Source organism: Cucurbita maxima, unplaced genomic scaffold (genome assembly GCF_002738345.1).
Source record: "Cucurbita maxima cultivar Rimu unplaced genomic scaffold, Cmax_1.0 Cma_Scf00003, whole genome shotgun sequence".
NCBI classification, from domain to species: domain Eukaryota; kingdom Viridiplantae; phylum Streptophyta; class Magnoliopsida; order Cucurbitales; family Cucurbitaceae; genus Cucurbita; species Cucurbita maxima.
The window spans coordinates 4,828,938-4,845,227 of NW_019272019.1; the positions used below are offsets into that span (position 1 = coordinate 4,828,938).

Consider the following 16,290-nt stretch of genomic DNA (forward strand, 5'->3'; position numbering starts at 1 on the left):
CATTTATGATTTTAACACATAACAAAATATTGTATTATTATAAATAGAGACAAAATAATATAAGATGTAAATTTTTTAAAATTCATTTTATAAAAATTAAATTTATATGAAACTTGATTTTAAAAATTAAATTTCACTATATAATAAATAAATATAAAAATAAAATTACCAAACACGCTTTTTTATCCAAAAAAAAAAAAAAAAAAAAACTTATTTTTTATTTTGTTTTAAAATAAAAAGGTATATGCGATAAATTTGGATGGACCGAGAGATTGGGCTCTGTGGGCTTTGCAGCTCATCGACATTGCCGCTCACAAGATCGGGCGGGAAATCTGAGAATCAGTGGCGGGAAAATGAAAAGCTTCTACTTCATAGGTTCATAACTGCATAGCAATTCTTCACCCACTCTCCGTTGTTGATTGTTTATCGAGTTGTTAATCACAGGGTTTTAAAGAATGTTCTCCAGCAGCCAGTTTGATTCCGGCAGTGGATTTACGTTTTCTCAGACCAATGACTCTTCTTCGGCGAAGGTTAGTCGATGCTATAACTTCTAAATTTCTGTTTGATGAGAGAATATTTTTGAAACTAAGGGATAGAAATGGTTATCGAGGTATCAATACTCCTTAAAGTTGTTGGATAGCTTGGATCCGGCGAGAGCAAAAGTGCAAACCTAAATCGCTTTTATATCGCCGGAACGATGATCGAAACGGTGTTAAAAGTGTAGAATCAGGATCAAATTCATTTGTTTCGTCCTGTTATTTTCGGCTGTAGACAATTTTTTTTCTTGTCGAATTTATGATACTGGATCAAGCACTAGCGGAAACCGTGAATAAGATGGCAATTGATGACTGTTTGTAACGATTTCTACTATTTTCCATTTTCATACATTTTGAATTCTTCGATGCAGAATCGAGAAACGCCGGGCCTGGTTCCGGCAACTGTAAAACAGATAAGCGAAGCTTCGCATTCTGGCGAAGAGAAGGCCAACTTCGCAATCAACGGCGTTGACATTACAAATGTATACTTCCTTGTTTTCTTTCTCACTTTTAAACACTGTTACAGAGTATTTTTTTACAAATAATGACAAGAAATTGCAGTACTGAATCAAACGTATGTTAATGTTATCTGTCAATGTAGTAATACTTTCTTGTTCACTAGAGTTATTCACGTTTGCCATTGATTTTGGGCCTCTTTCCATAAAGCTTTCCATAAACTAAATTCTTAGGTTTCTTTTCTGTGGTTCAGTCGCTAGTGGATTCTTCTACCTTTGACCGAAAAGGAGTATAGGCATTATGTTAGCGGAATGTTGAATATTTCAATGCCAAATACTGTATTGATCTGAAATCACTGCAATGTGTAAAAAGTGTTCGACCATATATTTTCATATATAGAGTAAATGTTAATGTAAAAGTAACATGTAACTTTTCCCTTCATGAAAACTATCATTTCTTAAAAGGCCGTGTTGATGAACGTATTCCTGACTGGATTCTCCAGATTTGATCGTTTGTGTATGTGTATTTCTTGTAGTATATAGTTTTTAGGTTTCTACCGATCCTTGTCTTTTCATCTGATTAGCTCTGCACACAGACTATGAATGAGCTCTCTTTGTTGTAACTACTGACATTTTAGTTATTGGAAAAAGGTTACAATCGTTGGGAAGGTCTCTGAGAAAGCTGAAAGGAATACGGACATCACATTCATTGTAGATGATGGAACAGGAAGAATTGGCTGCAAAAGATGGTATACTGTTGCCGTTTCCTAAACCTTTAAACTAAACCTTTAAACTAAACCTTTATTTGGGTCGTGTAGCTCATATTACTAAAGAATGCATGTCAAAATTTATTCAGGGTAAATGACACTTTCGACACTAAGCAAATGGATGAAATACAGTAAGTTCTTGTTTAATTTGATTTTCTTGTGATGACAAATACTATAGTTGTCTTAATGACTCTTCCTTTGATTTTTTTTTTTTTTTTTTTTTTTTTTTTTTTTTGGCACAGAGATGGAATGTATATACGGGTGAATGGGCATTTGAAAATATTCCAAAGTAACAAGCAAATATTTGCATTCTCTGTAAGGTATGATGTTTGTATTCTCTTCAATTTATTTTCACGCGTTTGGGTACTTCTTTGAAGTTAAATGTTTTACATAATACGCTATCATTCTACTTTGTGTTTTTTAATTGCATATTGAAACTTAAGGATTGCGAATTAAACAAGTTGATGTAGGTCAATGCCATATATGTACTACTTCACTGTTATAAAAAATAGCAGCAAATATACCACCTTATGTAGGATCTGTTCAATAGGGTCATTGATTCTTGGGTTCTAAAATAAATAGCAGCATAGAGTCTACTTGATTTCTAGGTAGAATACTGAGGAACTGTTGTACAATGTCCTTGAGTTCTGTTTGACGGTTGTGGAGAGAGGAACTTGTTATTGTCATCAAGGAACGAAGAGCCTAAGCAGAAATGGATAGGATCGGTACCAATAGGCCGGTTTTATTCACATCTTACAAACAAGTGAAGCCGACCATTTTATTCATTGTACTCGTAAATTGCAAAGTCCACATGCCAGGATAACAAAACTTGTTTTCGAAGTGCTACATTAGATAATCATTACCTTTGTTTATAAGATTGTTGATGGTCTCGAGGAATGTGTCATAGCAGAGTAATTGTGAGATCCCACTTCGGTTGGAGAGGGGAACAAAACATTCTTTATAAAAGTGTGGAAACCTCTTCCTAGCAGACGCGTTTTAAAAATTTTGAAAGCTTGAAAGTGAAAGTTCAAAGAGGACAATATTTACTAGTGGTGGGTTTGGACGGTAATTATAATAGTAAATATTAGATGGGTGCTCTTTCAAGTTTGATATTTGAAATTCTCAAACTTGTATTTCAATGGATTTGAGAAATTTTCTGAAAGGGCATTAACCTCTCACTTTGCCTTCTTTCATGAAGTAATTATTGGGGTGTTGGAAACCGTCTAATGCACAATTTTCTGTTCCTGTTGTATATTTGACCAACTAAAAAGATGATGAACTTGGTTATATGTTTTGTCAGGCCTATTACAAATTTTGATGAAATTACCTTCCACTTTATTGAATGCATACATGAGCACTTGCGGAATTCCAAGTTACAGGTACTGGTTGCTGGAGCTGACTTGATAGCTGTGCTTCTAACTGTATTATTTTTTGTGATTGAAATTAGTTAATTAATGAATATCAGAATTCTCAATTCATTTGTTCTTAAACTGCTAGAATCTCAATGGAGTTGGATCAACACAGTTCCAATCCTCGGATTCAATTGTGAAGACTCCAATGCAGAATGGCTCGAGTGGATATCAGACAGCATCTTCAGTTTCAGTACTAGTAAGAGTCTAACCACGATTATTATTGGCAGTCTGAAATTTTGCACGAAATTATGTGGTTTATGCGCGAAGTGAACAATATCATATCCACAGTACTTAATATCTTGCGTTGGGATTCAAATCTAATTTGTTTTTGCAGCCATCTGAGCAGCACACTGTTGATGTTAAGAAGAATTGTGATGACTTGATCCTCGACTATCTTCAGCTGCCCTCCAGCGTGTAAGTTGTCCCAAACCAAAATTTCCTTTTCCTTTCTGGATTATTTTATTTGCTGGCTGGTTACTCTGCATTATCCTATATGGGATTGACTTGAGCTTGACTTATGTCCGGAAACAAGGTGGTTTTTACATTTAAAGAATTGAATTCCATCCATCAGATGTGACTATGAGTCATACATAGTACTTGTTAACCCTCTGTGAATAGCAAACAAGACGTTAGGTCGGTGGTTGACTTTTAGTCACAGGTCACTTCTGATTATTGGTTACATAGACACCCACACCCAGTTGGCCCTTGGCCCAATAATAAGGGGACAAGGTATGACCTTAGGGTTGTACGGTTCAATTTTCATGTGGGCCACCCATATTGCAATCTTCCAAAAAAAAATTTAGTGTCCTTGAGAGATCTATTAGCTCCTAAATACTGACGGTATTGTTTAGGATGGTTGTGAGAGAAGTCTAACATGACTAATAAGAAATTGTTTATGGGTTTATAAGTAACAAATGCATCTTCATTGGTATGAGGCCTTTTGGGTAAACTAAAAACAAAGTCGTGATAGCTTATCATACTATCGTGAAGTTACGTGGTTTCTAATAGGGTATATTAAAAAAAATATAATTTTGGTTTTATATCTTAATTCTTCTTATTTAAATTTAGTAATTATAGTTTGAATATATTCTAAAATTCGCCCATTACAGTGCCAAAGAAAGAGGGATACACAGAGATGAACTTTCCCAACAACTAAAGATTCCAATGGAGAAAATACTGTATGCCTTCTCCTTCCTCCACCTCCCTTCCTATAATATAATGGTTGCAATTAACTCTTTAATTATTTTGTTTTTTGTTTTCAGTAACTCCATAAGGTCTCTTGAAGATGAAGGTTTGATATATTCCACCATAGATGAGTTTCATTTCAAGTCTGCTGCATAGGATTCCTAACTTTGTAGGTTTTTATTTCTTTTCTTTTATTATGCCTTATGCCTTATGCCTTAGATATGATGCACTAATTACTTCAAACTCTTATCTTTTTTTTCTTTTTTACTGCCCCTTTCTAAAACTCTAGAATTCAATGTATATGGTGTTTTGAAGCTTTCTTCGTCTAAATACATAATTTTAGGAGGAAAAAGAACTTGGGTGATGATAGGTATAGTATAGTAAAATGAAAATGAAAAGTATGGTCGATCAATTAGTTGTTCGATAACCCTCTTGATTCATTAATCAAAAGTTAAACAAATTTATTAGTAAATATTCATTATCTCGAACATAAAGATATTACTTTTTTTACCTCAAAGTTATCGAGATGAAAAATTTTTAAAACCCGTTAACCACCATTGGTAAATATATATCTGGGGCAGGTTTTTGGGGGTCAAATTTTGAAATTGAGTGAATTTTTTTTTATATATAGAATTTTGTACTGTATTTAGAAAAGGACCCTTCCTTTTACTTCCAGTTGTTATTTTCTTTTGGAATTAAAAAATAATAATAATAATAATAATAATAATAATGGATGGGATTGATATCCTTCACATTCTCCCCTGGCTTCACTGCCTTTGAAAGGCTATCAAAATCACGACGGCCCCTCGTCCACGTGGCAGTTCGCACTTGGCCCTCACGTGAACCCCCCTTTCTCCCTCCCGGGACCTCACAGCTCAGCATCACCTCCTCTTTTTTCCTTTCTTGTTTGGGGACATCGTATCATTCAAACCACTTTCCATCACTTCCTTTCGTTTTCTTTTCTTTGGGTAAATTTCTTCTCATTTATATAAACTTATATATATATATATATATATATTTTTATAATTTGTTAATTTATTACTACTTACTGGACCACCCTAGCAGTTAATTAATGATTTAAATACAGTATATCTCATTGATTGAAATCACTTTTAAAACGCCATAATATTAAAATATTATAAATATTATAAATTAATTTTTTTAAAAAAATAAAAAGTATGGTTTTCAAATTGTCAACGATTAAATTATTGGCGATATGGCATTGGACAAACATAGGATCTATCTTTTATTTCAATTATTTTTTAAATTTAAAAAAAAAAAAAAAAGAGAGAGAGAGAGAGAGAGAGAGAATTAAAATAAATAAAATTAATACCAAAAAAAAACAAAACAAATAACCAATTTTGTTCTACAAATATCATTACTTTCCTTTTTCTATTTTTCAATAAATTAAAAGAAAATATACTGTAAAATTTTTCTCATTAGTCTCCGGTAAATTTCTCGACCCATTCTTTAGGCTTGGACCCATTAATTACAAACACTAATAAGTATCCGAGTGAACCAAAATTTCATTAAATATTATAAATTTAGATCAAAGTTGAACTAAGCTACCGACTATGAAGCTATTAAACGAAAAATATTATTACATCATCGTAATAAAATATTATTTTTTGAAAAATAAAAATAAAGATAGAATTTATTAAATAACTTTGATTCCTATGAAGAGAAAGCTCCAGGGAGAGTTGAGAGCATATTCTACGTACAGAATGAAGATTACAAAGGATTATTATTACAGAGAGAATAAAAAAAATGTAAATAAAAGAAATTAGGGCTCGCGAACGTGAAAAACGTTAGGGTTCTTGACGACGAGATCGTACATGTAAATGGAGTTGAATTTGGAGAAGTCCATTGGGAGCGAAATGAGATCAATGGAAGATCGCTTATGAAATTGGAAGAAATCTGGATCGCCTTCGTAATATCTCTCCCATCCTAGACCTTCCAGAATCTTCTGAAGAAATCCGTAGGATGTGACCGGCTGGCCGGAAGGAAGATGAACCAGAATCTTCTTTCTTCCGCCGCCGTTGTGGTGGTGGTGGTGGCCGTCGGAGGAGTAATCGCCGCCGGCCTGAGCGTTTTCAACGAGGCGCATCACACCGTTGGATCGGAATACCCAAACGCCTGACATTTTGGTGATCGGACGGTTAGTGTGAATTGAAAATGTGTTTGTTTTGCTCGTTTGTTTTTCGGAAAGGAATTTGATTTAGGGGTTTATTTATAGGGAGAGAAAGAAAGAAGAGATGGGGGATTTGGATTCCAAATGGAGAGGGTGGACTTGGAATCTTTTTAGACTCGTATTGTGGGGCCCACTCCACGTCACCACCCCCCCCCCCCGGNCCCCCCCCCCCCCCCGGTATATTTTAGACGCCTTTATTTTATTTAATTAATTAATTTATTAATTTATTTTGAATTTCTACCTTAATTCTTAATTAGGTTATTTTAATTTGGGATTGTGGGACCCACTCATTATTTATTTTGTTTTTTTCTTTAGTTTAAAAAAAATGAGTTTCATTTCATTTTAATATTTGTACGTTCAAACATTTAAATTTAAATTTTAAATTTGAAGTTAATTTTCATTAAAAAAATATATATATATATATATAAAAGAGGGAGAGAAAGGGAATTTGGTCCCAAAAGAAGATCACGCGCTGTCCACGTGAAGGGATTGGGTTGTTGGTGGGTAATATGACCGAACCCGATTTCACTTTCCCATTCCATCATTGGATTTCTCTCTTTTTCGGAACTTTATTTTATTTTTTATTTTATTTTTATTTTTTTAATTTTTATATTCTCCTTTCGTTATTATCCATTGTTTATATCCATTTCTCCCTATCCTCAATAATTCCTTATATTATTTTTAAAATTAATATTATGATGTTTAAATAAATTTATGAATTTAATATTTTAATCGAGTGGAAATAAAATGTTATATTTTTTTATTAAAATTTTAAATTTAACATTGTTTTTTTAATTAAAAATTAATTGTTAAATAAGTAAAAGGTTGTATATATCTTGTGAAAACTTCTCTGGTCAAAAGTTTATTAATTTTTTTTTTTTTTTTAAATATGTAAATCGAAATTAACGACAACGTTTAAACATAAGAAAAACACCTTTGTTTGGATGTCTCTTGGTTGAAGAAATGGATATTTGTCCCTTTCATCCTACATAAATAAATACTAAATAAATAAATTATTGCAAAATAATAATAATAATATATATATTTAATAAAAATAATTTATCTAAAAAATATTCAAAAATTCAAATTTATATCTATTTTTAATTTTTAATTTTTTTTAATCTATTAAACACAAAATTAAAAATTTAATAAAAAAAAATTATGAAAAAGGGCAAATAGGCAAAGAAGAAAGCATGTTTAAGCATGTATAGAAGGGTTGGGAGAGGTTTTGTTGAGTGGAAAAGGGGCAGACAAGAAAGGGCTTAGCCAATCATATGTCTTCCTCATTGGTTCTTTCTAACAAACTCATTGCTTCTCAATGCCTTCTAAACTTCCAACCATTCAATTTATTCCACCCTAAATCATGTACTTCTTCTCTTCCAATCCTTATTAATTTATATTTTGTTCGGGTTTTTAACCATTTTAAATCTCCTCGGTAACTATTTAGATCTACTTGATAACGAAAATAATAGTAAAAAATGGACAACGGAGATAATATCAAACGGGTCTTTGATTAAAGTTATTCTCGACTTTATTTATTATTACTACTAGTTTAGTAACACGTGGAACAGTGACTTTGACTGTTATAAATGGTATCATAGCTAGACACTAAGTGGTGTGCCAGCAAGAACGCTGGGCTCATAAAGGGTGGATTGTGAGATCCCACATTGATAGGAGAGGAGAATGAAACATTCTTTATAAGATATGAAAATCTCTCCCTAGTAAACGTGTTTTAAAACTGTAAGAATAACGATAATATGTAATAGATCAAAACGGACAATATCTAGTGTACTTAAGTTGTTATAGTACCCATAAAACATTTCTACCATGATGAAAACTGTCCGTCGACATCTTATCTACAAATGTTTTAATATTATTTTATTTTTTAAATAAAGTATTAATGTTTTCGCCTCAAAATTAATATATATATATATATATATATATATATATATATATATATATTAAATTTAAAAGTTTAAGGTATTATTAAAATATTTATTAAATAGAAGGGTAATATATATATATTTTAAATTTAAAAGTTTAAGAATATTATTAAAATATTTATTAAATAAAAGGGTAAAATTTGAAGATGTTTTTTTTTTTATTAATTTAGATTTTGGAGGATAGGAAAATAGGATGTTACCCACATGGCATCACATGGGGCTATGGTCCCCACATCATGCATGCACACACTCTCATCCATTTTAAGGAACCTCTACCCCACAACTCTACTTCTTCTTTTCTTAATTTCAATCCTATTTTCCTTTTTTTTTCTTTTTTTCTTTTTAATTTTGTGTCAAATTTGACGGAAAATTATTCTCTCTCAAAATTCTAAAGTCGTTTTGAAGGTGTGAACCGTCCCCATTTGAACGGGGATCAGAAGCACGAAACTTATTCCTATCTTCCTCTCATCCCAATTTTACTTTGACCTATCACATACGATGTACATCGAGAACTCTTAGTGTAACAATCCAAGCTTACCACTAGAAGATATTGTCTATTTTGACTCGTTACATATCATCGTCAACTCCACGGTTTTAAAACGCGTCTATTCATAAGAATATGGGATCTTAAATGGATTGACACACTGCTTAGTGTCTAACTCTAATACCATTAATATCGATTCAGCCTCACAGTTTTAAAACATGTCTACTACGGAGAGGTTTTCACACTCTTATATGAAACGTTTCGTTCTCTTCCCCCACCAATGTGAGATCTCAACTTCTCTCACGCTTTAAAACTATGAGACTAACGGCGATACGTAACGGGTCAAAAAATTTATGGAGCGTTTGATCGAAAAGCTTTGAAGAGATAAAACGATAATATAATATATTTGGAGGAATAACTTTAGAGTGATGGGTGAGTGGGAGAAATGAGTATATTTTGAGTGTATGGCTTTAGACATCCAAAATTCGAAGCCCACGAGGGAGTTTGGTCGTTTTGTTATAATTTGTTCCTCTTTATGTATGCTATGAAATTGACCAATCCAATTTATCCATTAATATCAAAATAAATTTAATCCACGTGGTTTTATTTATTTATTTATTTATTATTTATTATTATTATTATTATTTTTTTTTTTTTGTGGTGCCAAATTCCCTTTGCCTTTTTGTTCATTATTGTTATTCTTTGTATTTCTTTTAAATAAATGTATTGTTAATATTATCCACTGTTTATTTATTTTTATTTTTAAATAGTTGACATTATCCAAAATGGATTTCCAATTAAATTTATGTTGAAAGTGATGTGGGAATTTTATTTTGGACGTAAATTATTCTCATGGATTAAAAATTAAAACGTGTGAAAATTCATATATTTATGAAGAAATTATAAAATTAAAATAGAAATGAGATTAAATTGGTTAAAAATAAAATAGGGGTAAACATGGAATAACCCAAAATCGGCTTGCATGTGTCCTAGGTTTTCTTGGTGTCGGTGGACGTGTTCTTTTATAAATTTCATGCCTTAATAGCGCACCTTAATAGTGCTCAAATGAAGGTATGTCTCGATTATTGGATCGATTTTAGATAAACTGTCCAAGAGATGACATCCAAGTCTCGAGATGAGATTGAGAAACATCTGAGAGTCATCGTAAATGGGTTTCAAGGACAACATTGAGGTTGCCCTTTGATCCTAGAGGTTGGTATACATAGTCGTTATCTAACACAATAAGCAAAAAGACTTGACATAAACACGATAGACATGAGAGAATGCACGCCTCAATAGTACTAAAATGGAGGTATGATCAGGATGTCTCGAATATTGGGTCGGTTTTTTATAAAGTGTCCAAGAGAGCAGTCAATGACATCTTAAGTCTCAAGATGACACTCCTCTCGTTTTACAAGTGTCCTAGGTTTTCATGGTGTTGATGTGTTCTTCAATAAAAGGGTTTTCAAGGGCACCCCCGAGATTGCCTAATCCTAGAGGTTGGCATATACGATATACAAAAATAACAGTGGATACGAGAGAGTTCATGCCTCAATAGTACTCGAGATATCTCAATTTTTGGGACGGTTTTCGATAAGCATGTCAAAGAGAGCGAGCGATGAATGATGACATCATGAAACATCTTGGAAATTTTTTAATGGTTTTAACTCATTTTGGTTTTTAGTTTTTAATAATTAATTTTAAGTATGGGAAGAAGAGTAAAGAAAGTAGAGCAATCTCATTGAAAAAAATATATTTTCCGCTAATTGCATTACGCAATGGAGCGGCATACATAATTCAAAATTTTTCAATCTTCAAAGCATAACCGCATTGGCTTCTAGAACTCACAGAGCCAGAAACACCGAGATCACAGCCATAACAGCCGCAGCTCCGATGAAGCTACCGTGTGAGGCACCGGATTTATCGCTAGGTGCTGGAGCAGCCGCATCATCCTCACCGTCGGCGGCCTTCGGTGGAGACCTTGCCGGCGAATCGGCAACAACCTTCGGTTTTTTGGCGGGAGGAGCCCTAGCCTTTGACGGAGTCTTAGCGGAAGGAGCCGGTGCCTTTTTAGGAGATCCGACGGGAGAAAACGACGCCGGTGGTGGTGATGATGGAGAGGAGCGAGGTGGCTTGGCATCGATTCCAGGAACCTGAATCGGAGATGAGATCTGAAGAACACAGATATTGTACGGCTGTGCGACGACGGATTTCACCAATCTCGAATCGAACTGAGTTCCTCTCACGGCGGATCCGAACGCGATCTCGCCTTGACCAATCTGCGTAACCTTAATGAAACCTTGCTGATTCCTGGCAGCGCCGCTTGCCTGAAACAGAGTGGTGAGAACGGTAGTATTATCGGAAGACAATCTAGCAAGCTTCTGAGCATCGTAGTAATCGAGAATAACATGAACGCTCAAGATCCTTCTCAGGACGTCCAATGGCTTTCCAGATAGGCCAGAAACGGCGCCGTTGTCGAGGGCGAGGATAGTGATGGTTTTACGGCTGTTAATGTCACCGGCGAGATTTGTTTGTGTGAGGACATCGTTCAAATTATTGAAATCGGGGAACTGGCTTAGGAGCTTAGTGATATTGAAAGCGGAGGCTGCAGAGAAGAGGAGGAAACTCAAAAGCAGGGCGGCGGAAGTGGCTCTGGAATCCATTGTTATTCGGTAATTGTTGATTTTTTTTTTCTTTTTGGTATGATTTTTGTTTTCAATGGGAAACCGATGAGCTTATTGATTTACGATTGAGATTGAGATGGAAAGGGGCTTTTATAGCATGGATTGCTTCAGTTTGTTTGGCTGGGAGTAAAATTCTCACTCGAATTTTCTTTTCCGGGAAAATCTTGAATTAGTTGATAGTTCTTTCAGACTTATTCTTTGAAGCCATAGTGGATCATGCTTTCTTACCGAGGACAAAATCATATCTGCTAACCTAATTTTGATCTTTAGCAACCATTTAATTCTAGTAGTGCTGCCAAGTAAACATACCTGAAAACATGCCAATCATATATTTTGAAGTTAACAAGGGTATCATCGTAGTAATAAGCAGTTTTGTATTGACGAACACAGCGATCACAAGTAGTGAAGCAAATGGACGGGGTGAGAACTGAGAAAGGAAGCAACAAGGATGATGCTCATATTGAAAGAAAAGCTGTGGATGGAAGGATTCTAGCCGGGGATGGTTTCTTCTTCGCCCTCCACCTAAGCTAACTGGAAAAGGCCCAAAGCCAATCACAAAGAACACTGAACGTTCATAGGGTCTTTCTGTATACAGGTGTTGTAGCAGTCCACAGAGTTGATAGGGCATGTTTCGTTTGCTCTTCTTCTTTGGACACGTTTGGCATGGTGCTAGTACCTTGTTCAAAGAAGTTTTTGGTGGGATTGACCCAAAACTTTCACTACTACAATTACCTATATTTGTTTGAATACATAAACTTTTATGCATGATATTTGGAATAAGTTGTGAATACGATTTAGCTATCCTAAATGAATTGAAACAAGAATTTTTGCTAATTAACATACAAATGGGATTCAATTGATTAAAAATAAAATATTGGTAATATGGAAACAAATATGTTTGCTAACTTATATTTTACTAAATTTGAGACAAATATTTTAATGAAAATGTATTGCAAAAATTAGTTAGGGCCCTATAAAGGGATGCCCCATATGCAAAAATGACTTGACATAGAGATAAGATAGTTCATGCCTCATAGTACTAAAACAAAGATATGATCAAGATGTCTCAATTATTAGGCGAGTTTTCCATAAAGTGTCTACGAGATTAGTTAATGACATCTTAAGTCTCGAGATGACACCTGATAAATGGGTTTCCAATGTTATAAGTGTCATGGGTTTTCATGGTGTCGGTAAGTTGTTTTGTAAATGGTTTTCACGGATCAAGTTCCAGATTCGATATGGAACGACTTAGTATTTCTTCATTCATTCTCATCCAATCAAAAACAAAAAAGATTTTTTTTTTATTGTTCAATGGGTTGATTTCTTGATTCATTGTAAGATAATTAAAATCTTTCTTATCGATTTTTTCAATTTGTTGAAAATTATTACCCCCAGTTTTAGTATTTTTATTACTGTTCGTGTCAGTTTCAATATTGATCCAGGCTCTAATATCGGCCTTATTTTGTTGGTACGTTCTTTTGTAAATGGGTTTTCAAGGACAACACTAGGATTGTCATCCAATCATAGAGGCTAGTATACATACTCGTTATCTAATACGGTATGAAAAATAATACCATAGGTAGGAGTCAGTGAGTTCATGCTTGAATAATACTATCTCATTTTAATAGTTTTTAATAATTAATTTTAATTATGGGAAGAAGAGTAAAGAAAGTAGAAATCTCATTGAAAAAAATTATATATTTTCCGCTCATTGCATTACGCAATTGAGCGGCATACATAATTCAAAATTTTTCAATCTTTAAAGCATAACCGCATTGGCTTCTTGAACTCACAGAGCCAGAAACACCGAGATCACAGCCATAACAGCCGCAGCTCCGATGAAGCTACCGCGTGAGGCGCCGGATTCATCGCTAGGTGCTGGAGCAGCCGCATCATCATCACCGTCGGCTGCTTTCGGTGGAGACCTTGCCGGCGAATCGGCAACAACCTTCGGTTTTTTGGCGGGAGGAGCCCTAGCCTTTGACGGAGTCTTAGCGGAAGGAGCCGGTGCCTTTTTAGGTGATCCGACGGGAGAAAACGACGACGGTGGTGGTGGTGTTGGAGAGGAGCGAGGTGGCTTGGCATCGATTCCAGGAACCTGAATCGGAGATGAGATCTGAAGAACACAGATATTGTACGGCTGTGCGACGACGGATTTCACCAATCTCGAATCGAACTGAGTTCCTCTCACGGCGGATCCGAACGCGATCTCACCTTGACCATTCTGCGTAACCTTGATGAAACCTTGCTGATTCCTGGCAGCGCCGCTTGCCTGAAACAGAGTGGTGAGAACAGTAGTATTATCGGAAGACAATCTAGCAAGCTTCTGAGCATCGTAGTAATCGAGAATAACATGAACGCTCAAGATCCTTCTCAGAACGTCCAACGGCTTTCCAGATAGGCCAGAAACGGCGCTGTTGTCGAGGGCGAGGATAGTGATGGTTCTACGGCTGTTAATTTCACCGGCGAGATTTGTTTGTGTGAGGAAATCATTCAAACTATTGAAATCGGGGAACTGGCTTAGGAGATTAGTGATATTGAAAGCGGAGGCTGCAGAGAAGAGGAGGAAACTCAAAATCAGGGCAGCGGAAATGGCTCTGGAATCCATTGTTATTCGGTAATTGTTGATTCTCTTTTTGGTATGATTTTTGTTTTCAATGGGAAACCGATGAGCTTATTGATTTACGATTGAAATTGAGATGGAAGGGGGCTTTTAAAGCATGGATTGATTTAGTTTGTTTGGCTGGGAGTAAAATTCTCACTGGAATTTTCTTTTCCGGGAAAATCTTGAATTAGCATTAGAAATCCTTTGGAGTTCCTTGATTCTGAAAATTAATTACTAAATATAGTATAAATTTTCCTCTGTTCTTGGCTTCAAGCTAGAATGTTGTGCATTTAAACTGAAAAAGGGCGGGAATGTTGTGCATTTACCATTTTACCCCGTACATGAAAATCCGATTCAAACTGAAAAAAGGGAGGGAACGGTGAGATTATGTGCGTGTGTATATATAAACCAAGTTAGAAAGCTAACTTATAATATATTTAGAATATATTTCTATTATTTTTTTATGTGCTAAATATTATTGGATTTATTAAGCTACTCTAGCGATAAAGATTGAAAACCGTAGTTGAAATGAAAACAAATAGCTTTCTCATCCTTGTCTTGCCTCGTTCTCTATGCTTATCTTGCCTCGGGAACATCTTTGAGTTGAAAGTAAATATTGAATCAAAATGTGAACTTGGTTTATAATGACGAGAGAGCAAATTCTGACCGTTCCCAAATTCAATTTAATTAGATGGAATTCTACGTCTTCCCGATAGAAATGCTGACCCAATGGAAAAAAAATTACATAAAAGGTAAACGTGGTTGTAAGGTATAAATTTGTTTTTTTAACGTAATAGTAAAAATGGTTGTAAGGTTTAAATTTGTTTTTTAACATAATTTAAGAAAACCAGAAACAAAAAGTATAATATTTATCGAACCAACTAATTGACTTGACAAGTTAATTTTTACGATCACAACCAATTTATTAATTATAACATAAAGTTCAATAATCCATGAACATTGTTTAAAAAAAGAATTTTCTTGAAAAAGAAACAAATTTTGATTGATAAGAGAAAAAAAAATTAACCTATGATCCAAAGGAATGACAATTGGAAGACTAAAATTGGTGTGAATGATTGCTGTGAATGATAAGAGATTCAACCGTTGAAATTGAACAAAACTAGAAAGAACAACAGAATGTAGATCAAGTTAGCCGGGCTCGACTTTAGGAATATCATGGTGTTCACTCAGACTGACTAGATATTGATTGAATTCGTGAATACGATCCCGATGAGATTTTCTAGCCATCTTCGCTATTCTTTGAACATCAATTTTCTCTCATTGCTGAAGATATCGCCTCTCCGCAAGGGTTAGCATATCGTTCATGTTCATGTTCTCTGTAGAACAATCAAACAATGAAGCAGCGTTCATTCCTAACAATCTCCAAAAGAGAAAGATACTGATAAGCTAAATAAAATAACTCGATCAAAGGAATTCAGTAAATTCAATCGAACCATAACTCTGTTCCATATATATCAAATTCTTGACAATTTAGACTTAAAACAATGTTCAATCGTCTTCTCTCTCCGCCTGAGAAAAATTATTAAATTGCTTCTTCGGCTTCTTTTTCTTTCTGATTCCATCTCCTCTTACGCTCAAGGCCTTCCCCTTCAGCCTTAACTTCCCCATCACCATATTCTCGTACTCCGACATTTTTGCCGATTACGATCGATCGAAACTTGTGAAATAAAAGTCGAAATTCAAAGATGGTAAGACTTTGAACGGCAAAGATTAATCTACTACACCAAAAATGCGATCAATAAACAAAAAGTTTTAACAGCCCTAAAATCTGCTAAAAAGAAAGAAACAGTAGGATCGTCATGTACCTTGAGAACTGGTTGGAGCGAAGGCTCTCGAAACTCATCGAACTCTACTCTCAGACGACAAACGATTCTTCCGGAAGCTCAACGATTACGCTAATTGGAAACGGCCTTATTTTATAATAACCTTTGAAACTTTCTGGACCCGCCAGTTAATACGTCGTCGTTTTATAGTCTTTTGACTTCTCTCAATTTTTTTAATAATAAA

General features: G+C 34.6%; 4 protein-coding genes and 1 pseudogene across 4 annotated transcripts; 1 reads left to right on the plus strand and 4 right to left on the minus strand.

The window, feature by feature from the left end:
• Positions 1-285: 285 nt before the first annotated feature.
• On the plus strand, positions 286-4,707 carry LOC111476648 (replication protein A 32 kDa subunit A-like). Its single transcript, XM_023120416.1, has 10 exons — positions 286-530; positions 908-1,018; positions 1,643-1,740; positions 1,848-1,889; positions 2,001-2,078; positions 3,059-3,137; positions 3,256-3,366; positions 3,505-3,584; positions 4,280-4,348; positions 4,433-4,707. Exons 1-10 carry the CDS (start codon positions 456-458, stop codon positions 4,509-4,511), a joined length of 822 nt encoding a protein of 273 aa, XP_022976184.1. The 5' UTR covers positions 286-455; the 3' UTR covers positions 4,512-4,707.
• Positions 4,708-5,644: 937 nt separating this feature from the next.
• LOC111476674 (flowering-promoting factor 1-like protein 2) lies at positions 5,645-6,589 on the minus strand. Its single transcript, XM_023120451.1, has 2 exons — positions 6,132-6,589; positions 5,645-5,685 (listed from the first exon to the last, which is right to left on the minus strand). Exon 1 carries the CDS (start codon positions 6,496-6,498, stop codon positions 6,139-6,141), a length of 360 nt encoding a protein of 119 aa, XP_022976219.1. The 5' UTR covers positions 6,499-6,589; the 3' UTR covers positions 5,645-5,685; positions 6,132-6,138.
• Positions 6,590-10,692: 4,103 nt separating this feature from the next.
• Positions 10,693-11,636, minus strand: LOC111476649 (fasciclin-like arabinogalactan protein 14). The gene has a single exon (XM_023120417.1). It carries the CDS (start codon positions 11,634-11,636, stop codon positions 10,818-10,820), a length of 819 nt encoding a protein of 272 aa, XP_022976185.1. The 3' UTR covers positions 10,693-10,817.
• Positions 11,637-13,332: 1,696 nt separating this feature from the next.
• LOC111476651 (fasciclin-like arabinogalactan protein 14) lies at positions 13,333-14,469 on the minus strand. Its single transcript, XM_023120420.1, has one exon. It carries the CDS (start codon positions 14,263-14,265, stop codon positions 13,447-13,449), a length of 819 nt encoding a protein of 272 aa, XP_022976188.1. The 5' UTR covers positions 14,266-14,469; the 3' UTR covers positions 13,333-13,446.
• A 942-nt stretch (positions 14,470-15,411) lies between these two features.
• Positions 15,412-15,915, minus strand: LOC111476197 (annotated as a pseudogene).
• Positions 15,916-16,290: the final 375 nt, after the last annotated feature.

What these genes read in the sequence shown, in the direction of transcription:
- LOC111476649 (XM_023120417.1), bottom strand. Translation starts at nt 11,636, where the DNA reads ATGGATTCCAGAGCCACTTCCGCCGCCCTGCTTTTGAGTTTCCTCCTC.
- LOC111476674 (XM_023120451.1), bottom strand. Translation starts at nt 6,498, where the DNA reads ATGTCAGGCGTTTGGGTATTCCGATCCAACGGTGTGATGCGCCTCGTT.
- LOC111476648 (XM_023120416.1), top strand. Translation starts at nt 456, where the DNA reads ATGTTCTCCAGCAGCCAGTTTGATTCCGGCAGTGGATTTACGTTTTCT. An exon ending in AAGCAAATGGATGAAATACA is followed by an intron (nt 1,890 to 2,000) that starts GTAAGTTCTTGT and finishes TTTTTGGCACAG; the next exon opens with AGATGGAATGTATATACGGG. An exon ending in TGCGGAATTCCAAGTTACAG is followed by an intron (nt 3,138 to 3,255) that starts GTACTGGTTGCT and finishes TTAAACTGCTAG; the next exon opens with AATCTCAATGGAGTTGGATC.
- LOC111476651 (XM_023120420.1), bottom strand. Translation starts at nt 14,265, where the DNA reads ATGGATTCCAGAGCCATTTCCGCTGCCCTGATTTTGAGTTTCCTCCTC.